Raw genomic sequence first — 25,443 nt, 5'->3', positions numbered from 1 at the left:
TTTCCAATAAAAACAAATAAATCTTTAAAAAAAAAAATGAAAGCAGGATATGGCTTAAGGCAGGAAAATGGCATCCTCTGCAAGCTCCTTTCCATCACAAATGAAGACTTTCTGACAGGCAGAGAGCAATAGCTGAAAAGAAACATTTTCTCACATGGTTGGTTCCCTTGGTTCAGCCCCTCCTCTCTCTGCTTACTCTGGTGAGATGGAGGGGGATGGTGAGTAGGCGCTCAGGAGGGAAGTGGGAGGGCAGGAAGGAGTGTGAGGAGTGTGGTGTGACAGCAATTACTGCTGGAATGAAGAAAATGTTTTTGAAAAATGTCCGCTAGGAGTGCTGATTTTCAGAAAACAGTGGTAAAATCATATTTTGTAAACTCAATCCATATAGCTATGCATACACATACATAACACATGTTCATTTATATGAATTTAGATTCATTCTATGGTACGTTTATTTTAGATGGTACTGTGATGATTCCAAATAAATTATTTTTTTTCAAAAGGAAGTAACTAACAAAATTGCCTGAAAAAAAGTTACTAAAATACCCAGCTAGACTTTGCGCTTGCCACATGACAGTTCTTGACACACAGTCATTGTGTGCTAAAAACACCACCAAAGAGATTATTATTATTATGCTTATTATTATTATGATTCAGTCCACTTAGACAGTTCTCTGTGAGTGCTTGATTTAGGATGGGAGTTCGATTATTAACCAGCAGTGTTGACAGTGGCCTGTGCGTTATCTCTACTCCTGCAGCTTCATGGCAAAGAACAGATTTACATGCAAGTCTACTGTGAATGTTTGCTGTGTTGCAAGCACATCTACTCCAGGACAGAGCTAGCATGGAATCACACACACCTAAGAGTCTATAGCTCGGTTCACATTACCAATGATGCAGATTCTGTGGTGTTTCTATTTTAATGTTAGGTTTCAAATGCAAACCGTTTTCAACCTATACATTTAGGTACATCCTAATTGCTGATAAAAACATTGACTTTTTTTTTACATGCATGCATATTTCAAGTTTGCTGTTGTCACCACAGAAACATAGTTTTCCACTACCTGAGAGGCTGGGAGCCAGGATTATTCATTCACTTAACAAGTACTTTTCAAACCATCCATTCTGTGCCTGCCTTGTGACAGGCAGTCATTACTTTCATGCAGTCTGTTTGATGTGCTGTGTTAGATCTTCCAAAAAAACATGTGACTTTAAATCAAGCCATCAGATCAAGAAATTTTTGCTTTTCTAGCCTCATGCAAGACTGAACACTAGATGTTGTAAAACCACAGGAGGCCCAGCTTCTGATAAATCATGTGTTTTAGCAAATGATGAAGTGATGACAGCGAGGCCTATAACTAGATGTGGATGTGGAACTAGAAAGATCTGGCTCAGTGAACCCTGGCTCAGCCACTAGCTGTGCTTCCTAAGAGAAGCTACTGCACTTTCCTGCACCACAGTTCACTCATCTGTAAAAGCTGGAGCTCATAAGTTTATGGACCTCACAGTCTGAACAGGTGAGATCAGTGCTGGCGTTTCCAACTGCTCAGGAAATTAGCTAATAGGAGGAGGAATAATGATGATGGTGATATTTACTTGGGTCAAGGGGCTTTCTTGCTTGGCTGGAAAATCTGAAATAAATAGAAGTGGGACTGGTACTGGGGTTGTGATCCCATATCCAAGTGCCTGCGTTCACGTCTCTGCTTCCCTCCCAGTAACAGCTTCCTATAAATGCACACGCTGGGAGGCAGCAGGTGATGGCTCCAGCAGCTGGGTCCATGTCGGAGACCAGGATTAAGTGTTTGGCTCCTGGCTCTGGCCTGGCTCAGCCTCAACTGTTGTATGCATCTGAGGAGTGAACCAATGGATAGGAAATTCTGAGTATGTGTGCATGTGTGTGTATGTGCTTGTGCCAGGGCTGTCTGTTTCTTCTGATTGTTTTTCAAATAATAAATGAACAAATAATTTAAAACACATAGAAGAAATTGGCTGATTATTATTAATGTTCTAGTAAATAGTGTCAAACATAAAATTATTTCAAGAGTAATCTGTTTCTGGGCTGGTTTTGTGTCACAGTAAGTAGAGCAGCACCTGCAATACCAGCATCCCATATGGGTGCTGGTTCAAGTCCCAGCTGCTCCACACCTGATCCAGCTCCCTGCTAATGTGTCTGGGAAGGCAGTTAAAGATGATGCATGTGCTTGAAGTCCTGCACCCAGATAACCAGAAGCTCCTGGTTCCTGGCTTTGGGCTGTTCCAGCCCTGACCATTACAGCCTTCTGGGGAGTAAATCAGCAGACAGAGGATTCCTACTCTCTCTCCTTCTCTTTCTGTAACTCTCTCTTCCAAATACATAAAATAAATCTTCAAAAATACAGATTTAGGAGTTGACACAGTAGCACGGCAAGCTAATCTTCCACCCAGTGGTGCTGGCATCTCATATCGAGGTGCTGGCTTGTGTCCTGGCTGCTCTACTTTCAATCCAGCTTCTCTGCTTATAGCCTGGGGAAGTGGCAAAGGATGGCCCACATCCTTGGGATTCTGTACCCACATGGAAGACTCACAAGAGGTTTCTGGCTTCAGATCAACTCAGCTCTGACCACTGTGGCCATTTGTCTCTCCTCTCTTTGTAAAATATGCCTTTCAAATAAAAAGAAATCTTGAAAAAAAAATAAGACCCAGTTGTTTCAAGTGTTTTTGAAACACATTAGCTCATTTCAAAAACTAAAATGAAATAACGCTTTAACATGATGCGCTAACTTCCTGTTGCATTTGAGAGGTCATAGTAGCCAATGTTTGCAATGGAATTTTAGCAAAGACAAAGAAATTTCAGTGAGTTTGTACTAAGCACAGAACAAACCCTGACTATTTATGTAGCTAAATGGCATACCTTATTTCTCTTTCTGAAAAAGGGCAGTGCTGACAAATTCTAGTTAATTCAAAGCAGCTGATAACTCTGACATTTCCTTCACTCATTATGGATTGTAATGTTGCTTATTAACTGTATAAAACACATATTGACCATGGCTAAAGGCTGTTTGCTAGTCAAAGAAATTATAATGTCTTGTGCCTGGCACAATGGCTCAATTAGCTGATCCTTCAACTCCAAGTGCCAGGATCCCATATGGGCACTGGTTCATGTCCCAGTTGTCCTACTTCCCATCCAGTCTCTGCTTGTGGCCTGGGAAAACAGTGGAGGACAGCCCAAATCCTTAGGATCCTGCACCCATGTGGGAGACCTGAAAGCTCCTGCCTCCTGGCTTCTGATCAGCTCAGTTCTAGCTGCTATGGCCATTTGGGTAGTGAACCAGCAGATAGAAGATCTCTCTATCTCTCCTTCTCTTGTAAATCTGTCTTTTAAATAAATAAATGTTAAACAACGAAAGACTCTCTAGTGAACTTGATGGTTGTGTTTCCAGGAGTTGTACTCACAAGGGCCACAGGGTCATTGCTGCGAGTTGCCGCCAGGCTGAACTTCGTCACGTGCGTGTTGGTCTCCAATGCCTTCGCAAAGTCCTTTAGAGTTGGAATGGGAATGTTCTACAACAGAAAATACAGCATGAATAGATGAACCCTCTACAGCCCATCGGCACAGAGTTAATGACCCACAGCTGGACAGCTCATTACATGGCTCTTTACCCATGCCCCGGGAATGAAGTTTTCCTAAGCCAACAGCACCCCTTAGTGCCCAGGCAGGGAATCTGACACAATGGCATTTTGGGCACCATCTGTCTTCCATAACTAACAAACTATGCACACCTAGCCTTCCCTCTTTTTCTTTTCATTCTTTCTTTACTACGGTTTCTCCCTCATCCATGCCTTAGATATGCTCTCCCTGGAAATTACTTTTGTCTTTTTTCTTGGAGTAATTTCTACTCATCCTTCAGAACCCAGGTCAGGTACCATGGTGGCTCACTGGCTCTCCTTTCTGAAATTCCATAACATTTTGGGGTTTATGATCCCATGCTGTAATCATTTGCATAAGGTTTTTTCCTCCAATATGTTTCTTGGAGCAGAAAGGATGAACCTCACCCATCCTTATACTCTGCCTTCTTGAGCTAATTGTTTGAGAACACTGACAGAGGTAGACACGAGGCCTGATTGCAGACCACTCTGTGACCTCAGCAAGTTCATCCCTTTAAGTTTCCCCGAGGATTATAGTACACAATAAATTTAAAATATCTAGCACAGGACGTGGCACAAAGAGAATACTGAGTGAAAGTCAGTCATTATTCTCCAGTGCTTAGCAACTGGTACAATAAGATGGATAAGACAGATTTTATGTGATGTGCTTACTCCCCTCCCCCTACTCACATACCACCCATCAGCAAATAAAATGGAGGTGACAACCTGTGACTTCAAAGGCCCCATAAAAAGGCACTGTGGCTTCCTGTTTGCTCTCTCACGGAGCACTGGCTCTCGAGGAGGCCCAGCCGTCATGCTGTGGGCACACTCACACAGGCTGATGGAGAGACCCCTGGGGTGAGAGGCCGTATGTGTGAGCGTGCATATGCTTGTTGAAAGCTGCGTGGATGAGTGTGTCATCCTGGAAGAGGCCTGCATCACTGCAGCCTTGACTGAGACCACTGAGTCAACACCCTGCTCTGTCACTCTAAGATTCTTGACACCCCAAATCTGTGTGTGAAATAACCAGGGTTTGTTATTTGAAGCCCTTAAGTTTTGCAGCAATTTGTTATTCAGAAACTGATGTATCACCACATTTGATCTAAGTGCACTGATTACTTTCAGTGTAGAAATTCTAGAAACCATTCTTTTTAAAAAAATATCCACCTGTGGGGCTGGTGTGGTGGCTCAAAAGGCTAATCCTACACCTGTAAGCACCAGCATCCCATATGAGTGCCATTTCATGTCTGGAAGTTCCATTTCTGATTTAGCCTCCCTACTTACAATGTGAGAATGTAGCAAAGGATAGCCCAGGTCCTTGGGCCCCTGCATCCATGTGGGAGACCCAGAAGAAACTCATGGTTCCTGGGCCCGGGGCCATGGCCTAGTGGCTAAAGTCCTTGCATTGAACATACTGGGATTCTGTGTGAGCACTGGTTCTAATCCCAGCAACCCCGCTTCCTATTCAGCTTCCTGATTGTGACCTGGGAAAGCAGTCAAGGATGGCCCAAAGCCTTGGGACCCTGCATCTGCATGGGAGACCCTGAAGAAGCTCCTGGCTCTGGATCAGCACAGCACCAGCCACTTGGGGAATGAGTCATCGTACAGAAGATATTTCTCTCTGTCTCTCCTCCTCTCTTTGTATAAATCTGACTTTGCAATTAAAAAAAAAAAAAAGGCTCCTGGTTCCTGGCTCCTGGTTTCGGCTCAGCTCTGCTCTGCTATCGTGGCCATTTGGGAAGTAAACCACAAATGGATAATCTTTCTGTTGGTATCTCTCCTTCTATCTGTAAATCTGCCTTTCCAATAAAAACAAAATCTTTTCATCAGAATTTCTTGCCTGTAAACAGACTGAGTGATAGAAACCCCGGGAACAGGGAGATACCTTGATGTTGTTGAGGTTGACTTCTTGCAGGCTGGGATCGTTGGCTTTCATCTGCTGCAGACTGGCTTCCACATTTGTGGGGTTGGGCGGCTCCTCAAATATGGGCTTCACCTTCTCACCTTTGACCACATCTGAAACACAAGTTTTAGTTTTAAAAAGAAAACACAAGGACCATCCTATCAAAATCAGAGATGACTTGCCCCTGCTGACCGACAGGAGGCTTATTCTCCATTAAGAAAGCACAGGCTTGAGTCATGGAACAGAAGGCTGACAGTTTTCAGTCTCAAGGAGAACTCCAAGCAGCTGACACAGCATGCAGCCAAAAGCGCTGGAGCCAATCCCAGCCCCTGAAGCTGCATGGACGGCTACCGAAGCTCCACTGAGACCTTTCCCAGTTTATAACTCCCAGACCTTAGGATTTGGGCTGCCAAGGAGATGTCACAATGAGTCTATTTCCCACACCTTAATGTCCCTATGACCCTATCTTCCAGAAGGCTTGAGAAGAGACACAGAGAAAAATGAATGGAAGAGCTCTCAAAAGAAATTAACAACATTTTGGGAATATATTTAAAGAATTAATATCCCAATGCATACAGAACTGCTACAAAACAGTAAGGCAAACCAAATGGGATGAACATATGGCCAGAAGAATCCATTGCCTAACCAAAAAATATAAAGGTAATTAGGAGCCAGTGCAATGGCAGAGTTGGTAAGCCTCCATCTGTGGTACCAGGATCCCATATGGGCACCAGTTCATGTCCCGGCTGCTTCATTTCCAATCCAGCTCCCAGCTTATGGTGTAGAAAAGCAGCAGAAGATGGCCCAAGGCCTAGGGACTCTGCAATCATGTGGAAAACCTAAAGAAGGCTCCTGGCTCCTGGCTTCAGATTGGCCTAGTTCTAGCTATAGTGGTCATTTGGGGAATGAACCAGTGGATGAAAGATCTTTCTCTCTGTCTCTCATGCTCTTTGTAATTCTGCCTTTGAAATAAAAATAAATAAAAAGATAAATAAATAAAAATAAATCTTTTTTAAAAAATTAAATGCCAAAATGAAGAATGAGATCTTTTATTAGCAAAAAACATGCAATAACATTCAGAATCGGCAGCAATATGGAAGATAAAGCATTCTCATAAATAACTGGTGAGATTATAAACTGATGGAAAAACATTTTGGGACAGGAATTTAGTATTATTTGCCATAACAATTTTTCATTGAAAGAGAAAGATAGCAAGCTCATATTTGCCCGTCCATTGTCCCAAATATGTGCAACAACCAGGACTAGGCTTGGCTGAATCTGGGAGCGGGGAACCCAAACTGGGTCACCGATGCAGATGGCAGGGAACCAAGTAATTGAGCCATCATTTCCTGCCTTGCTAGGGTCTGCATTAGCAGGAAGCTGGAGATCAAATCTAGCGACTCTAAATGGGACATGGGCATCTCAACTGACATTTTAACCACTAGGTTAATGCTTCCCCTTCTCTATCAACATCTAACATGTGCATCCTCTATAACCTAGGAAGTCTACATTTAGAAGTTTAAGCTGGGCCTGGTGCGATAGCGTAGTGGTTAAGGTCTTCACCTTGCATGTGCCGGGATCCCATATGGGCGCCGGTTCTAGTACCACCATCCCTGCTTCCTATCCAGCTCCCTGCTTGTGGCCTGGGAAAGCAGTCGAGGATGAGCCAAAACCTTGATTCCGTGCACCTGCATGGGAGACCCAGAGGAGCTCCTGGCTCCTGGCTTTGGATTGGCTCAGCTCCGGCCGATGTGGTCACTTGGGGAGTGAACCATGGGATGGAAGATCTTCCTCTCTGTCTCTACTCCTCTCTGAATATCTGCCTTTCCAATAAAGACAAAAATGTTCTCTTAAAAAAAAAAGTTTAAGCTATTAAGCTACAGGCACTGCGCATAGTTGGCTAAGCCTCCACCTACAATGTTTACATACTGGCACTAGTTTGAGTCCTGGCTACTCTAGTTTTTACGTAGCTCCTGCTAATGCATGTGGAAAGGCAGCAGAGGATGGCCCAATTGCTCAGGAGCTTGCACCCATGTGGGAGACCTGGAGGAAGCTCCAGGTTCCTGGCCTCGGCCTGGTACAGTACCAGTTGTTGAGACCATTTGGGGAATGAACCAGCAGATGGAAGATCTCCCTTTCTCTGTCTCTCCCCCTCTCTCTCTCTCTCTGTGGCTCCACTTTTCAAATAAATAAGAAATAAATCTTTTCAAAGAAAAAAAAAACAAGTCTAACCTGCAGGAAAATAGCATAAATATATAAAGCTAGGTATATGGGGATGCTTCTTGATATGTTACATTTATTCGAACACATTACGACATCTAACAGCAAAATGTGTATGAACGTAAAAATGATTCAGTGAATTATAGCATCATTATGTAACAGATAGCTATTCATTTATCTAAAGAATGAAGTAAGTTTATAGGTACTGATATTAAATCACAATTGGACAGAAAGGGAACAATATGTGTCAAAGCTGAGAAATTTATGTACCAGATGACAAGCTGAAAGCAAGTTGTCAATATGTTACCTCTTATGTTGAAGCTAAAAAGATGAGCATGTTTTATCTGAACATAGAAGACTAGAAAAAAATTAAAAGACCCCAGCATGAGCAAGACTCAGGGCTGGAAACAGGCTTGGTGGGGGAACTCTGGGGATTCTCCTGCTGGGATGCAGCTCCTACTGGTGAGTAAAGCTGCAGGTGTGGGTGGACTAGGCTGGGCAAGGCTCAGCACCCATCGGCATAAGTGTAGGCTGGGTCTGGAGAGGGGCCAAACTGAGCTAGGCTCCAGTATCCTTTGTGCTTGTGAGAGCCAGAATGAGTGTGAGACAGGCTACAGCACCCACCAGTTCATGTAAGTGCCAGGACTATGGGTAGGCCAGGTTAGGTTAGGCTGTAGCACCCAATGGGGAGAGCAGGAATGGGTGCACTCCAGCCATGCTAGACCTCAGCACACTGCCAGGACATGGGACTGGCCACATAAGTCTGGGCAGCAGCACCTTCCAGCACACATGAGATCCATTGCTGAGAGCAGGCCTGGTAGGGGAACTTGGGAAATTGCCCTGCTTGGCTACAACTCCTTTTGGTGAGCAGGAGAGCTGGTGCTTGGAGCAAGCCAGACCAGGCTGGGTTGTAGCATCCACTGGCATATATTTGATCCAAGGCTGGGTGTGAGCCAAGCAGGGTTAGTCCACAGCACACACCAGCACAAGTGAAAGCCAGGATGGAATGCAGGCTAGGCCTGGCTAGACTGTACCACCTGCCAGTTCACATAAGGGCTGTGGGTAAGAGTTGACCAGATTGGCCTAGGCTGGGGCCAAGCTGGACTGAGCCAAACTATAGCAGCTGCTGCTGAAAGCTGAGACTGGAGCGGGTCATTTCAGACTAGGCCACAGCACTTGATAGCATGTGAAAGACTCAGGGCTAGGAGTAAGTCCCTGCTGAGCCACTGCTTCCATGGGTAAGTATGAGAGCTGAGACTGGGGGTCGGTCAGGCTGGGCTAGGTTGCTGCACCCTCTGGTGTACACAAGAGCCAGAATGGGTGTAGGTCAGCTGGGATAGGCTGCTTCACCAGTTGGTAAGTGCCAGGACTTGGTATGAGTCATGTCAGGCTGTACTGCAAGTATGCCTTGGCAAGGACAAGATTTGGGGCTGGGAGCATGTCTATCAGGGGAACTTGGCACTCCCCTGCTAGGCTCTATCTGTCACTGGTGAGCATGAGAACCAGGAGTGAGAGTGGACCAGGCTGGACAAGGTGGTAGCACCTGTCAGCACATGTGAAAGCCGGGTCTGGAGTTGGGTCACACTGAGCTAAGCCACAGCATCCATGGGTGTGCATGAGAGCTGGATAGGATGTGGACTGGGCCTGGCTAGGCTGAAGCAGAGGCTGGCATGTACAAAAACTGGGGCTGGGCACAGGCCTGGTGGGAGTTATCTGGGGTCATCCTAACTAGGCCACAGCACTTGCTGTTATGTATAAGGACCAGATCTGTGGCAGGTTCGCTGGACTGGGCCACAGCTCCCATTGGTTCATGTGAGAAATGGGGCTGGGAGAGAGTTGACAAGGCAGCTGCAACTACCAGTATGTGTGTTTGCTGGTGCAGGTGACAGACCAAACCTGACCCTGCACTAGTTGACACAAACCTGAGTTCACCCTAGGCAACGTTCCTTGGAGGACCCTGCAATTAGACTGCTGGACTCCAGCCACAGGAAAAATTAAACAATGTGTGGTCTGACCTTGGAGTACATATGTCAGAACTGGGCCTCCTCAGTTGCTGATACTTGTGCAGTGGACAGCATACCCAGATGCTCAAGAGGGACACTGTGCTAGTTTATCTAGACCAGTAGAGGATGTCAAGTGCCTCATAAAAGGATGGAAAGCAGAACAGGTTGGACAATTCTCCCGGCCAAGCTTTGCAACATGTTCCTGGGCCTGTGGATGCACTAAAGTGGACTTTGTCAACCAACAGACCTTGGAAAGATTTTTTTCAATCCTAGAGCAATGAAACCACCAACTTATTAGAACCATCAACACCACATCAACACTTTTGGAACACTCTTCTCCACATCGGTGTCTCTAGGGTGTCATCAAAGGATCGTCCCTATCCCTAGATGCTGATGTGGTTGACAGCAAGGAACGGCCCTCTCCCTCTCCTCCTCTGCAGATACAGAACTAAAATAGATAAATAAATATTTTTAAAAAGGCTCCATATTGCATGCCTCCATATCTTGATCCTCCCCACCCTAATCAGAAGCCTACATAGGCATGTGCTGTCAACTATGTAAAAAATACTAAAAAGGAAAAAAAAAATTAAAGGAATATTGCTCAATGATTAAATTATCTACTCTTTTTCTTTTTTTAAAAAATTTATTTATTTTTCATTGGAAAGTCAGATTTCAACAGAGAAAAATCGTCCACCCACTGATTCACTCCCCAAGTGGTTGCAATGGCCAGAGCTGAGCTGATTTGAAGCCAGGATCAGGAGCCTCCTCTGGGTTGCTTACACTGATGCATGGTCCCAACGCCTCAGGTTATCTTCTGCTGCCTTCCTAGGCTACAGGCAGGGAGTTAGATGGGAAGTGGGGCAACTGGGGACACAAACTGGCACCCATATGGGATCCCAGTGCATGCAAGGTGAGGACGTTAGTATATGTGCTGCCAAAGTGAGTACAAGGTGAGAACTTCAGCCAGTAAGGCTATCGTGCCAGGCCTCAAATGATCTACTCTTTGAGAATTCACAAATATATAAGTGAGCTAGAAAGTGTCTTCCATCTCTGTCAAATGCAATGAAATATAATGAATTAAAGAGAAAATGTAAATTTCTGTGAGTCTTCTCACATCTGGATCACAATGCATCCAAATGATCCGCTTCCTGGTCCATCCTTATCCTGGACAGCTAAGTTCCTCTGGCAAGCATCATCTTCTACCTTTGTAACTTAGCCTAGAACGTTTCAGCCACATAGCAGGTATTTTGTAGGTGACAAGTGATGGACTAAAAGAGAGTCCAGTTAACTGTATATTTTTCCAGAAAATGCTGACAGAAGATAGCAATCTGGAACTCTCTGTGCCGGTAAGGCCATGCCAGAGAGTCTTTCATATTCTCTGGGGAAGTGGATATTCAAGTTCTAAGGACAAGTTCCATCACTGGGACAAAAAGATACTCAAACAGAGAGGAGAAGCTATTCAAGTGACCACAGTCTAGCAAAATATCCTCAACAACACGAAGCTCTGCATACAGCATTAACTACACAGCATTTAAATCATCATTTTGATTTTCTGGCCAAACAGACTTGTCAATACTCTTGTCTGGGCAAAATGCACTGGCTGGTCCTGGTTACACTGGCTGACAGCGTTTGCATGACTGACCATTCTATTATAGAGCTCCACGATCCTTGGCGACAGAAAATAAAGCCTACAATTCAGCAGGTCTCTGTCCTGCCAGCAACCCCTGCAGATGCCCAAGCATCACAAAATCAGACTCCGCATCCACTTACTTCTTATGGGCCCTTTGCCTCCTTTACTGTTGGTTGTTTCTTCGTCAAACTCTGGATTGTTGAGCAAATTGTGTACTCCGAGAACAGCTAAAAACAAAGACAATCAATTAATGAGAACTGAGATCAGGGAACACTTTAGGATGTCCATGCTGCTAACTACTCCTTGAAGAACAATGTTTTGTATCTTAAAGATGAGTCTCCAGGCTCCCTTTTTTTTGACTGTATGCAGTGCATGTTTAGCATCACACTTAAAAAACCCTCCATTCAAGACTATCAACAATCTTCGCATGTTTTGCTGCATCTAAACATGTGGAACCAATTAGATCTGAGGAACAATGGTCTGGTTAGATTCTTAAATTATTGCAAATCTGCTTGGATTTATTAGTTACATAGACTCAATGCTTCATCCTTTCTAGCTGTAAAATGAAACAGCCTTCCAAGTTCCATCTTTAAGATTTAACATTATAATACATATTATTCATTTTTCTACAGCCAAAGAGAAACAGCATGAGCCATCTTCAAAATCCTATCACTCCTGCCTCTCAGTACCAAAGTTTGCTGACTTTTCTCAGTCCAGAACATCACAGGTAGGAAATGAAAAACAAGAGCGATGAAAGGTCAGTGAAGCCTACTGAGATTTTTAGTCTCTGATGTTACATGGAACTTGCACCAGGAGGCAGCGCAGCATGTAGGAATCAACTCTGGGGGCAGATAACCAATATAGGACAGGTTATCACAGTGGCTGCCCATGCAAAGTTCCCAGTGCTGTAAGACTGCTCACTGCAGCAAGACCCCAAAAGAGATAATAATTTGTCAGGAGGTAGCAAAGGGACACCCCTAAAATCCTCACATGCTCTCTCATAAGCTACATAGCAAGGAGGGAGGCTGCCAGCTCAGCACAAGAGGCCAATGGTTATTGCCAGCATGTGCATGGGTTAGGGTTGTGGAACAGACAGCCAGAGTTGGATTCCTGGCTGTGTGACTTGGAAATTTATTAAACTCTTGTGAGTCTCATTCTCCTCACATGTAAAATAGGGATACATGTACCTATTTGGTACATGCAGACCACTGGCAACACACCAACAAACTGTCTTCTGGCTCTGGCCCTACACTCACTAACAACTTGTGATGGTATTTTGGCTCCCACTGCCCAAGTTTCAACTTTTGTTTGATCTGTCTCTTATGACTCTGGCCAAGGATTAGCAGCCCTTGCCATCCTGCTCCATTCTGACTGCACTTGTGTTTGCTAAGATCTAATTTCCAGATCAGCAGGGCTGAGAAGTTGACTCCACATGGTGACCAGAGGAGATCCAGTGAGTCTTGGGGGTACTGTCTCACTGCCACTCCTTTGATGAACTGCCTCTATCCTCTTTATTTGTCACAATAGCATGGACAATGCATTGATGTTCATGAGCCCATTCACCCGCAGGCTACTCAATTTTCCAGAAGGATCCACCTGGGAGAAGATGTTGCCATCCTACATTCCTCTAGGGAGTATTGATAAAGGAAGGAGGACAAGCAAAGGAGAAAAAACACAACTTTCTATTTTATTTGTCGTCCTGGTTTCACTGCATGTTTTCAGAATCTAGTATCTTCCAAATGATTCATGGTTTTTTTCTCTCTCCTTTCATGTTCTGGCATGTTCTGGGAATTCAAGTCCTGCAATTTCCCTTTGGGCAGTTCCACTAGGGACCATGAGGCAACCCTTGGAAGGAGCAATACCCATGACAGGTTTCCTCCATAGTAACCACGAAGCTAAGACAACTAATCACTGCAGAATCCTCTTCACTGGGTGATGCAGGTGCCTCAGCTCTTGCAGTGATCTCTGGGGAAGGCTCCAATATGTGCACTTAAAGCCAACACTGACATCATCACAGAAGGAAAAAGAGTGGAGGAAGACGGCTGGCTCGCTTTAGAATAAGGAATGAATATGATTAGTTCACATGAGGCCTGGGGGAAGGCCAGACAGGACTAAACTGCTGCACCCACTGGTGAAAGCTGGACTGGCAGGCCAGGCTGAGCCAGGCTATAGAACATGTTGGCAAATGCCAAGATGAGAGGCAGGCAATCTCAGACTGGGCAATAGCATCTGAAGGAACATGAAAGACCAAAAATTGGGAGCAGGCCAGGTAGGGGAACTTCAGGGATTCCTCTGCTGGGCTGTTGCTTCCACTGGTGAGCATGAGAAGTTGGACCAGGGAAAGCTGCTCTTGAGGCGGGCCAGGCTGGAACAGGCTGCTGCATGGTGCCAGAAAGGGTGTGGGCCTGCCAGGCTAGGCCACAGTATCTGCTAGCAAGTGCCGGGACTAGGTGTGAGTCATGTCAGGCTGGACTGCAGTACTCCTTGGCAGGCACAAGATCCAGGGGTCTGGTAGGGATACTATGGGTACTCTCCTGCTGGGTTGCAGCTCCTATTGGTAAGCATGAGAGTCAGGGCTGGGGACAGACTAGGCTAGTCAAGGTAGCAACACCCATCAACATATGTGCAGGCTGGGCCTGGGGGTAGGTTGTACTGAGCTAAGCTGCAGCATCCACAGATGTACACAAGAACCAGATGGGATGCAGGATAAACCAGGCTAGACTGCAGCACATTTTGGCACACACATAAACTGGAGCAGGGGGTGGGTCTGGTAGTATCTATTGGAGGTCAACCCAAATAGGCTGCAGCACCTGCTGGTGTGCATGAGACTGGGCCTGAAGCAGGATGGGTGAATTAGGCCACAGTACACATCAGTTCACAGAGAAACGTGGCTGGGGAAAAACTGACCAGGCAGCTGCATCCACAGGTATGTGCACTGGCTGGTATAGGTAACAAACCAGACACTGCATTGGCTGGTGCACACAAGGCAAGGTTTCTTGGGGACTCCTCAGTTAGATGCATGGACTCAAACCCTGGCCACAGGGAAATCATGATATATGTGGTGCAACCTTGGAGTGCTTGTGTCAGGACTGGGTCCCTTCAGTTGCTGATGCCTATGCAGTGACAGAATGCCCAAATGCACTTGGGGGACACGGCAGCCAGCTCATCTGCACCAGTAGGATATGAAAAGCAGAGCAGGTTGGACCATTTTCCTATCAAGGTTTTGTAGCATGTTCCTGGGCCTGTGGGTGCACTAAGGTGGATTTGGTCAGCCAACAGACCTTGAAAAGATTTTTTCAACCATGTTGCTAAGAAGCTGACAACATCTCAGAACTATCAAAAGCACTCAAGTAATGCCCTTAGACCACTCTTCCCCATATCGGGGTTTCTAAGTTGTTATCAAATTACAATTCCCACATCCCTGGGTGCTGATGTAGTTTAACAGCAAGGAGCAGCTCCCTCTACTCCACCCTGTGGACACAGGAGAAAAAAAAAATTGAAGCATTTGTCCCACCCACCTTCCTCCATACCTTGACCCTCCCCAACCTAACTGGAGACCCACATGGGTATGCATTCCTCTCAACTACATAAACAACATTAAAAATTAGATTTAAAAAGTTTTAAAAAGGAGTAAGCATGGGTGCATCTGCTGGAAGGAGCGTACATAGGAAACAGCACACAGGGCAGTACATGCTAAATCAGTGAAGAGAATAATGATCATGACTATGCTATGAATATTAGGAAAAACAGAAAGCTAAACAGAATTCTTATCATCAATCAAGCAAACAGTGACTGTCAGCAAGAATAAGAACTTGGAAATTCTGTGAAGATAAAATGTAATGTATTAAATATAGAAATCTCTTAGAAAGCACAGATGGCAATTTTATCCAGCTCTTCTTTTCTGTATCAACTCCCGTTCATATTTATTTTCTGATTTCTCCCAGAATGCTTGAGTTTTGCAGTTGTACAATGATTTGGATGCTTTATAGCTAAGCCAGAGCTAGGTTAAGTCTCCAGCATTGAGTCCTGTAACTATGGAATGGCTGAAGTCAACTTGATATGCAATAATAATCAGTGGCTACAGTGAAGCTCACAGCTACCACCATGGGTATCAGTGCATGCCTGCAGGTCACAGAGCCACACAGCAAAGTTCCTGGAAGCTGAATACTAACCTGCAAGATCATAGAGTTCAGTGTCAGAGGCACTTGCCAAAGCTTCTTCCAGTTCCGGGTCAAGGGCCACTTTTTCTTCTTTATGAGTTTCTATGGGTTTTTCTTTAGGGATAAAGACTCTCCCTTTAAAGCAGAAGAAAAGGAACATCGTGTGTTACTCTTTGTCCTCTTGGTCAGGTAAGTGGGGAGAGCACAGTAGGCAGTTCAAGCTGTACAGAACTAAATCTCTCAGCCAGTTCACATGTGCCTGAGAACCCTGAGTGTCAGAATGGGGCTGATGTCAGTCACCCATGAGAAAAGGGAAGGAGCACTGAGGGACCCTGAATTCTCCCACAAAGCCTGGATTGGACAGAATCAGCGGCTTCTGCCTCCCACCACTGAGCACTGCCCTGCTCCAGGGCTCCAGCCCTCCTTTGCCTGCATCTGGATGAGTCCTTCCAGGAAGTGTCTGCACAACCCCACCCAGTCCAGAACCTGGGACCCTGAGCCTCGCTGTCCTGAACCTGCTGCCAGGACCCACCACTGCCCGTTACCATTTACATCCTCCTGAGGATAGTCATGCTGCTGTGGGGTGTGGGGGGAGGTTGTGACCCCCAGGCCAACGGGCGGCTTGGATGTGTAGGCTAGGGTATCCAGCACACAAGTGCAAGATTCTGTCAAGGTGGGTTAGACTGACATCCCTACATGGATCCCTTGGCATTCCGAGCTCACAGGACGTGTAAGCAGCAGGTAGTCTGTGCCTCGCCCAGATGTGTTCCCAGCTGCCATGTTCCGCTTCATCCTGCCAATCACCCCAACTATTTTCCTAACCCACTCACTTCCGAAAATGTTGCTATCTACACCCTGCCTCCTCCCCAGCCCCGACTTCTGGATGGCTGAACCACAATATGGGGATTCAGGCACAGAACCTGCAGCTAACTTCCAGTGGGGTCAACACACCCACCGGTCACCTAGGTTACTTCTGACAAGAGTAAACCCCAGGACATTCCAGAGTCAGCAAGGCAATACTCCAGGTCCTCTCCTAGTCTGCTAATTTTTCCTGTGCCTTTCAAAAAGATTTTTTTAAACTTCTTTTAAATGTATTTACCCTCATGTTTAAAAACTTATTTATTCTATTTTATTTTTAAACTTCTTTATTTTATTTTTAATTATTATTTTTTAAACTGATTTTTTAAAACCTTATTTGCCCTCATTACAGAGGCTGTGATTTCCGATGATGTACCAAATCATCCAATGACTGGCTTATATACAAGAGCCATTCAGAGCTGGTGACCCCAAAAGGTAAGAAACAGGGATCTTCTATCCACCAGCAGACTTCCCAAATGCCTGTAACAGTCAAGGCTGGGCCAAGCTAGAGCCAGAAGCCAGGGGACTTGACATGGGTCTCCCAAGCATTGGAGCATCAAGTGCTGTCACCCTGGGATCTGCAAGCAGCGCAGAACTCAAACCCAGGTACCCGGACACACAGAGAGCATCACTCCCAGTGGCTTAGCTGCTGCGGCAAACACTGCCCTCCTTTCTTTCAGCTTTTCACTCGCGGGCTTCTGCTCTGGTGTGGAGCTGCTCCCTTTTCTCAAGTGTAATCTTCGAAATCAGACTCCTCCCTTTTCGTCTTCGAAGTTTCCTAAACACTCACCTACTCTGTCTTCTCTCTGTCCCTCTCTCTCTTTTTTATTTTAACATTTATTTTTATTGGAAAGGCAGATATAATGAGAGAAGAAAGATCTTCCATCTGTTGGTTCATTCCCCAGGTGGCCGCAGTGGTTGAAGCTGTGCTGATTTAAAGCCAGGAACCAGGAGCTTCTTTCGGTCTCTCCCACATGGGTACAGGGTCTCAAAGCTTTGGGCTGTCCTCGACCGCTTCCCCAGGCCACACGCAGGAAAGTGGATGAGACATGGAGCAGCTGGGATATGAACTAGTACCCATATGGGATCCTGGTGCATGCAAGGAGAAGACTTTAGCCATTAGAAGTTGCATCGGACTTCTCTGTCTTCTCTTTACTCCCTTAAATGGAGCAGATGGCTCCAGCCTCAACTAGTGGCAGCCCAAACTCTTCATGGATTTTCCTGGGCAAGCATGGCCTAACCTACTCCTATGGGAAAGGAAAAGGCCAAACCCTAAGGCAAAAACTCTCCCTCATGGAAACTCCTGACCTTGCCCTGGCCCAGCCCTCCCTGCCAGCCCTCCCTGCGCTGGCCATCAGGCAGTGAATCAGCAGTTGGAGGCTCTCCCTCTCCTTCCCTGTTATTCTCCCTTCCCTCATTACACGGACTGTAGTTTCTGATGATGTGCCAAATCATCCAATGACTGGCTTATATACAAGAGCCACTCAGAGCCGGACACCCCAAAAGGGGTGAACACTGCTTGAACACTGCTTGTGGTCCATCAGGCACATCCTGGAAACAAGGTATCCACCTGACACATCCATCCTACTCCCTGCCTTGGCATCACCTAAGGCACAAGGTTTTCCAGATGATATACTAGGTAACAAATTAGAAGAATGGACCTAAGACAAAATTAAAAAAAAGAAAACTGCCTAACCAATAACATCTTAGACATTGGGTTTCTCCCAGACTTCATTTTCACAGTATCTACAGCCTGAAACATTTTCTTTCTGACTCTGAGGATCTCAGTTTAGAGTCAAAACACAGGCGTTCCTGCTGCTTCCTGCTGGTGTTGAGGGATTACCCCAAACACAAAGGTATGCAGGTGACCCTAAGCTCTTAGGTTGCCTCCCTGGGAGTCCAACCAAAAGCAAAGAAAGCATGCATGGGGGGTGAGGTTGAGCCCAGGAGCCCAGCTCTGAGAACTATGGCACTTGGAGGAAGCCTTCCGTCCTACCTGATGGTTTTGTTGACCCTTCTGGATGCCCTGCCTTCTCCTTAGCCTGACCCCATTGCTCTGTCTGGAATGCCTGTTCCCTTCTCACTTGCTTCCCTGTGTTCCTGTCTAACCTTCTTCAAATCACACTGCGAGTGTACAGCCCTTCTGCATCTGCATGTGTGACTCAGGCAGCTCCTGCATCCCTGACTCCCTAGAGACTGCGTGTATGTCAACCTGCACTGAGCGGTGATTTGCTGTGGTCACATCTCAGATCCCTGCTCCAAGAACAAAAGACAAGTGCTCTCCATTTACTGTGCTGCCACTAGCCCCCTGCTTAAGGCTCACTGGGATGTTAGAGGAGTTTTAATACTATAATTTCTTTCACAATTAAATTGAGTCTGATGGCACAAAACAGCTTCAAATTTCCCTGTTCATGCCTGGCTATTTGCCCAACTCATCACGGCTCCACTTTGCATTCCTAATGGCATGTGATTTATTGAACACACACAACACAGAGGACAGCCAGGATGTTGTAGAAAAGGAGGCAGTGGGCTGAGCCCACTGGCCCAGGAGCTGGCCCTACTACTGGCCTTTATAATGACCTGTCCCTATCCCACGCCTCCTCTGTGCCCATCTCTCTCCAGGGTACAGGGAGACCCAGTCCCACTGAAGAGACCTCAGCCTGATACGTGCAACAACAAAAACCAAGTAAGTAAAATGACAGGCACTGTTACAGTGCTGTGGAAGCAATCAACAAATATCACATTAGCAAGAAGGGTCTATTTTATTTCAATTTTTTAGTGGCTAAAATCCTCACCTTGCATGCACTGGGATCCCCTATGGGTACCCATTCATGTCCCGGTTGCTCCACTTTCCATCCAGCTCCCTGCCTGTGACCTGGGAAGGTGGTGAAGGATGGCCCAAAGCCATCCCACGTGTGGGAGACCCGGAAGAAGCTCCTGGCTCCTAATCAGCTCAGCTCTGGCCGCTGCTGCCACTTGGGGAGTGAACCAGAGGATGGAAAATCTTTCTGTCTCTCCTTCTTTCTGTAAATCTGCCTTTTTTTCAGTAAAAATAAATAAAATCTTTTTAAAAAAAAAAATACATTTTCCCCCCAAATACAATGATGTATTAAAAAGGCAGAGAGACAGGAAGAGGAAGACAGATCTCTTATCTCTGATTGATCCCCCAAATGCCTATGACAGATAAGGCCGGGTCACACTGAAGCCAGGAGCCAGAACAGGAGCCCAGCTCATCCATGTGGACAGAAAGCTCCAACTACTGAGCCATGACCTACTGCTTGCAAATGTATCCATTAACAGGAAGTTGGAGGTCAGGCTAGGACTCACATCCAGGCACTCCCAGAAGGACACGTGTGTCCCAAAAGGCATCTTACAGGTTCTCACCAGGTCCCCAAGGGTCTATGGCAGCTGGAACCCACTCTTGGCATTGCACATCCTGTGGGTCTGGGCAGCTGTAGAATGATGTGTCCCATACTTTAATCTTAAGCCCAGCCGGTGGGCTCCTTTCCCATTTCCAGGTGAGTCTGGCCTCCTCACCTGTGACCCTTCACCCCAGGGCTGCTTCTGCGCTCCTTACCTTTCTTTTCTCCCGTGAAGGGCACAAAGTCCTCCCTGTCTTTCTGTTCCAAGGCCTCCTTCTCCAGGTACATGAGGAGGTGCTCACGGTCAAAGGGGCCGGTGGCTGCCTTCTGCGTCTGGTCTTTCTGGCGCAATCCAGCTGGCAGCATGGCGCTCTAGGACAGGTGTGAGCAGGAAGGCTGGGTGTAGGCTGGCCTGAAGCTTTGTTACCTCATGGCCTCCCCCTCCTATTTGCCATTTGTTGGGGAGCAGGGAGCAGGCCATCTCTCTAGGAAGACTGGGCTGCTCACACAACCCCGGAGGCCACATTTGCTCTGACATCCCCTGCTTGGAAGACGGACCCAACAGCCCAGGCAGGACACAGGCAGCTGGAGAAGCTCCTCTGGCCCCTGCACCCTGCCCTTTAGAACACTGCAGACAAAAGCCCCCTTCTGTGCAGGTCATACTTACAGTGTCCCCCACAAAGACACGTAGAGAGATTCTGAAGAAAGGGCCAATATGACCATTCTCTTCCTTTTTCTCTTTTAAAAAGTTGGATGTTTAGACAATTAGAAAGGCAGTGACAGAGCAAGAGAGACACACGGAGGAGAGGAGGCAAAGACGGGGTAGTGAGGGAGGGGAAAAAGGGGAGGGAAAGAAAGAAGGGGAAAAGAGGAAGAACGTAGGAGGCAGAGAAGAGAAAAACGTAGGAGAAGGGGAGAGGAGGCAAGAGGGCAAGGGAGCTATCCTCCATCCATTGGTTCACTCCCCAGATTGCTGTAACAGACAGTCTGGGCCCGGCTGAAGCCAGGAGCCAGCAACTCCACAGAGGTTGCCTGGCCCCAGATACTTGGGTCATCTTCCGTTGCCTTCCCAGGTGCATTAACAGGAAGCAGGATCAGAAGAGCAGGCTGCTACAACACTTGCCTCTTACGCTCTGTCATAATCTCTCCTGTAGATGCATTTGAGTAGGGATGTGAGTGCCATGGTCAATGTTGATGCCTGTTTGATTAACCTTTGGTATGCCTTCCTTAAAAATAAAGCCAAATCAGAACACTTCTCTTTCTTAAAATACATACAATGTCTAAAATATGTTATCATATGAATATCACATAAACACTTTTATTTTAGTTACAGTAAAATCATTATTTTGGATATCTCCAATTCCAAATTCAAGATTCAGATCATAAAGGCAGGTATTGTGGCCTAGTTGGTAAAGTGGCTGCCTGCAACACCAGCATCCCACGTGGATACCTATTTGTGATCTGCCTGCTCCAATACTTTGTCTGGTTTCTAAAATCTTTTTTTTTTCTTAAAATTTACATAAAGTGGACAGATTTCACATATATCACAACACAGATTTAAGCGTTTAGTGATACTTTCCACCCCACCCTCCTCCTTCCTTTTTTTTTGTTTTTATTATAGCACACTTTTTCATTTCAGTTCCCAATCACAGGCTTAACACTCCATTAGGAAAAGATATCAATACATAAGCTGCCCCACTTCCCTGCTAATGGCCTGGGAGAAGCAGTAGCGGAAGATGGCCCAAATGCTGGGATGAAGCTCTTGGCTCCTGGCGCCAGCCTGGTCCTGCATATAGCCATCTGAGGCAATGATTCAGTGGATGGAAGCTCTTTCTGTGCATCTCTGGTCAGTGTGGGATCCTATGCTTATTACTTCTCCAGTCTGGTCTGTGGCCCAGAGAGCATCTGTTGCCAGCGCTCAGGATCCGCACAGAACAGCCAATCAGATTGGTCCTCTTCCTTTCTCCATAAATCAGACTAATCTTTTATCAGTCAACAGACAATATTGTCCTGGCTCACGAGCACCTGAAACAAATTTCTGAGACAGACACCTGTCTTATCACACCATAGTGTGAGGCTGTAAGGTTCTCTAGCCATTTGTAAAAGTGACCCAGACCCAATCAGCAGAACTCAGTACCTGCACCTGGCCCTGAAGGGGCTCTGCTACTACTGTGAGGCAGGCCAGGCCATCGATCCCCACCTCTCAGGAGCAACTCGGTCTCCGCTCCGTGTCACTAACCTCAGGATCTAGGTCATCGAGAACATTTTCCAACTGTTTGAGCTCCTCTTCGGACAGTTTGCCAAGCAGCTCATCTTCGTCAAGGTTCTTGTATTTCTCCAGCTCTTTCTGAAAGGGCAGGGCCATGGCTTCCGGATGCTGGTCTCATGGGTCGTGCACGTGTCAGTGGGCCGGCACCCTGAGCTCTCACACCACTGACAAGGGAAAAAAAAAAGGAACACTGAGATGGTCTCTCTGTGACCAGAGCTCACTGACCGGAGACACAGCTACACTCTCAATGCAGTCTACTCAACTCCTCATTCAGCCACAAGGGAGTCCAATCTTTATTTCCACAACAATGTGACAGCGTTTTTTTCTTTTTAAAAGATTTATTTATTTTTATTGGAAAGGCAGATATACAGAGAGGAGGAGAGACAGAGAGAAAGATCTTCCGCCTTATGGTTCATTCCCCAAGCAGCTGCAATGATCAGAGCTGAGCCAATCCAAAGCTAGGAGCCAGGAACCTCCTCTAGATCTCTCATGCAGGTGCAGGGTCCCAAGGCTTTGGGCCATCCTTGACTGCTTTCCAAGGCCACAAGCAGGGAGCTGGATGAGAAGCAGGGCTGCTGGGATTAGAACCAGCACCCATATAGTATCCCAGCACATGTGAGGTGAGGACTTTAGTTGCTAGGCCATTGCACCGGGCCCTTACAATGTGATATCATACACGCTATGTTAAGTTACTTGTTTTGATCTTCAAAGCAGCCCTGTGGGAAGCCTTGGCAAATGCTCTGACTGCTGTTGACAGATGACTGCGAGGGGAAGATAACTGAGCACCTTGCTCGGTCGCAGAGCTGGAAGCAGAAGGCCTGGCCTTCGGATGCCCTGCCTTTTGAGTGCTTTCCCATCACTCTACTCCACCTCCCTCAGCTTTCCAGAGACAAACAGTGGAGAACAACGCACGCATTGAAAGGCGGTTGTAAGCAGCATGCCTGTGGCCTTTCATGGAGAGAGTGATGTGAAGAATACAAAATGGGACCCATTCAGGAAAGAGAATTTGGAGCGTGTGTGTGTGAGAGAGCATTGTCCAGTAACTCTCCCGCCCTTAAACCAAGATTCTCAAGTCCCAGCCACTCGATCCCTTTCTCTGCTTCTCTTTTTCTCCTTTCTGTTTCCATTCTATATTTTAATTTTTTTTATTTACTTATGTATTTGAGAGACAGAAGACAGCTAGCAAGATCTTCCACTTGCTGGTTCACTCCTCTGATACCAGGAGCAGTCGGGGCTCGGCGGTGATGGTACAAACCAGGAGCTGGGAATTCAATCCAGGTCTCCCATTTGGGTGACAAGGACACAAACACTGAAGTCACCACCTGATACTTCCCAAAGCGCTCATCTGTGGGGCATCAAAATCGGGAGAGTAGCTGGGACTCGAACCCAGGAATTCGGACATGGGATGTGGGTGTTCAAACGGTATCTTAACTCCTGCATGGAAAGCCTGTCTCCATTCATTCCCTGTTTAATTAACAACCCTCCCTACTTGCTTTTCCTTATCCCCTTAGGTAACTTTCACTTAACTTCCTTTTTTTAATATACTACCTCACTCTTAAACTTTCACCAAAAAGGAAGTGTTTACCCAAACCCTCCCTCCTTGCAGAGGATTTTACAGATCTTCACTAGAATAGAGATTACTGCATTGAGGAAACAGTAATATACTTGGGAGATTGTGTTTTTCTTAAGAGGTATTAATATAAGATTTTTCAAGATAACTAATATTTGTACTACACTTTCTTTCCAGGCACAGCTCTAGCATTTATAAAAGGTTAAGCCACAGGATCACATCTCCCAAGATTATCATGTTAATTGCTATAGACAAACAGGAACCAAACCACGTGGTGCTAAAAGTAATATACATGGGACCTGGCACAATAGCATAGTGGTTAAAGTCCTCGTCTTGCACATGCTGGGATCCCATATGGGCACCGGTTCTAATCCCAGCAGCCCCGCTTCCCTTCCAGCTCCCTGCTTGTGGCCTGGGAAAGCAGCTGAGGATGGCCCAAAGCCCTGGGACCCTGCACCTGCATGGGAGACCCGGGAGAGCTCCTGCCTCCTAGCTTCGGATCGGCTCAACATCAGCCGTTGCGGCCGCTTGGGGAGTGACTCAGTGGACAGAAGATCTTCCTCTCTATCCTCCTCTCCAATAAAAATAAATAAAATTAAAAAAATAATAATGTACAAAGTTGTAGGTGAGTGAGTGCTAGGATGGGTTCTGGCTTACTTAGCCTATGCGAGGGGCAGTGGGAGCAAGGTTTTGGTGCATATCTAGAGACTTAACACTCCCACCCCTTGGTTTTGGCGAAAGGCTTGAGACCTTTCTCCTGTCTCAACAGCACCCTGAAGCCCCTCTGGACACATGCAGTTGGCAAGAAGCCAGAGGCCCTCTGGATATTTCCCTCCCACTCAACCTCTTCTGGTAATTTTGGGTACTTCCCAGTAGCTTGGTCGCATTCTTCCCCCTGCTTACCCGAGACCATATCCATCTTGTAATAAACTTGTGATAGTCTTGTAATAAACAAGTTCAGGATGTGGGTGGCTTACATAAGTTGCGATTGGCTACACAGTGCCACCTGGCAAAATATGTGACAGTTGTACTGATTGGCTAGGTTGATAATATGTAATAGATGTTTATATCCAATAGAAATATTGTTACTGAGGCTTGTTCCCCTAGACCCTTCCTACATAAGCCTGTGCTTGGTTATTAATAAATGGACAAGTTCACCATAACTGTCTCCAGTACTTCTCTACTGAGAATGCTGTCGCTGTACCACCTTACCTGGGTGGGTGGTCTATGGCTGTGGCCCCCAACAAGTTGTAAAACACTTGAGGGTGTAGGCACTTGGTTCAGTAATTAAGTTGTTCAAATCCTTATCAGGGAGTCTGATTCAAGTCCCAGCTACTCTGCTTCTGGCCTGGCTTCCTGCTAATATGCATCTTGAGAGAGTGCAGATAATGGCCTAAGTACTAGGGTTCCTGCCACCCATACAGAAGCCCCAGATTTCTGACCTCCTGGCTTTGACCTGAATGTTGGCCGGATTAAGGAACTGAGCTAGCAAATGGCAGATCTCCCCCATTCTGCCACTTCCAAAGGTAGAGGGGAAAAGGAAAGGGAAAAATCATTGAATTGTCATCGGATAAAGGATGCCTGGAGGAATAACTGAAAAGGAGATTGGGTTTGGGCTTGAAGGAAAATGTTGCAAGACAGCAGTGCACAGCGGCTGTTCTAGAAGAAGAGCAAAAACAGGTGCAAAGATTAGAAAGTCCATGACATTGGTGGGCGGCTGGAGTAGAGAATCCATGCAGAGGAGAGAGGAAACAACTACAACAAGGACAGGGCATAGGTGAAGAGTATTCCTATGTGCTTTGCTAAGGGACCTGGATTTTATTCCGTTGGTCCTTAGACACCAC

The 25,443-nt window shown here is 46.2% G+C and overlaps 1 protein-coding gene across 2 annotated transcripts in view; it reads right to left on the bottom strand.

The window, feature by feature from the left end:
- TMOD2 (tropomodulin 2) overlaps positions 1-25,443 on the bottom strand; it is a 53,957-nt gene that overhangs the window by 14,754 nt on the left and 13,760 nt on the right. The window contains exons 2-7 of one of the 2 annotated variants that reach the window (XM_040968857.1): positions 22,000-22,193; positions 19,976-20,132; positions 15,553-15,675; positions 11,521-11,607; positions 5,510-5,640; positions 3,433-3,540 (exon numbers count right to left, since the gene is read on the bottom strand). In XM_040968857.1, coding sequence (XP_040824791.1) covers positions 3,433-3,540; positions 5,510-5,640; positions 11,521-11,607; positions 15,553-15,675; positions 19,976-20,132; positions 22,000-22,125 — 732 coding nt within the window. In that variant the 5' untranslated portion in view covers positions 22,126-22,193. Of the gene's footprint in view, positions 1-3,432; positions 3,541-5,509; positions 5,641-11,520; positions 11,608-15,552; positions 15,676-19,975; positions 20,133-21,999; positions 22,194-25,443 lie in introns of those variants that run through there. The other variant, XM_040968858.1, reaches the window with a different exon arrangement.

This window comes from Ochotona curzoniae, unplaced genomic scaffold, assembly GCF_017591425.1.
Source record: "Ochotona curzoniae isolate NIBS_2020 unplaced genomic scaffold, NIBS_Ocur_1.0 scaffold_4701, whole genome shotgun sequence".
Classification (NCBI taxonomy): Eukaryota; Metazoa; Chordata; class Mammalia; order Lagomorpha; family Ochotonidae; genus Ochotona; species Ochotona curzoniae.
This window is presented reverse-complemented; position numbering and strand designations above follow the sequence as displayed.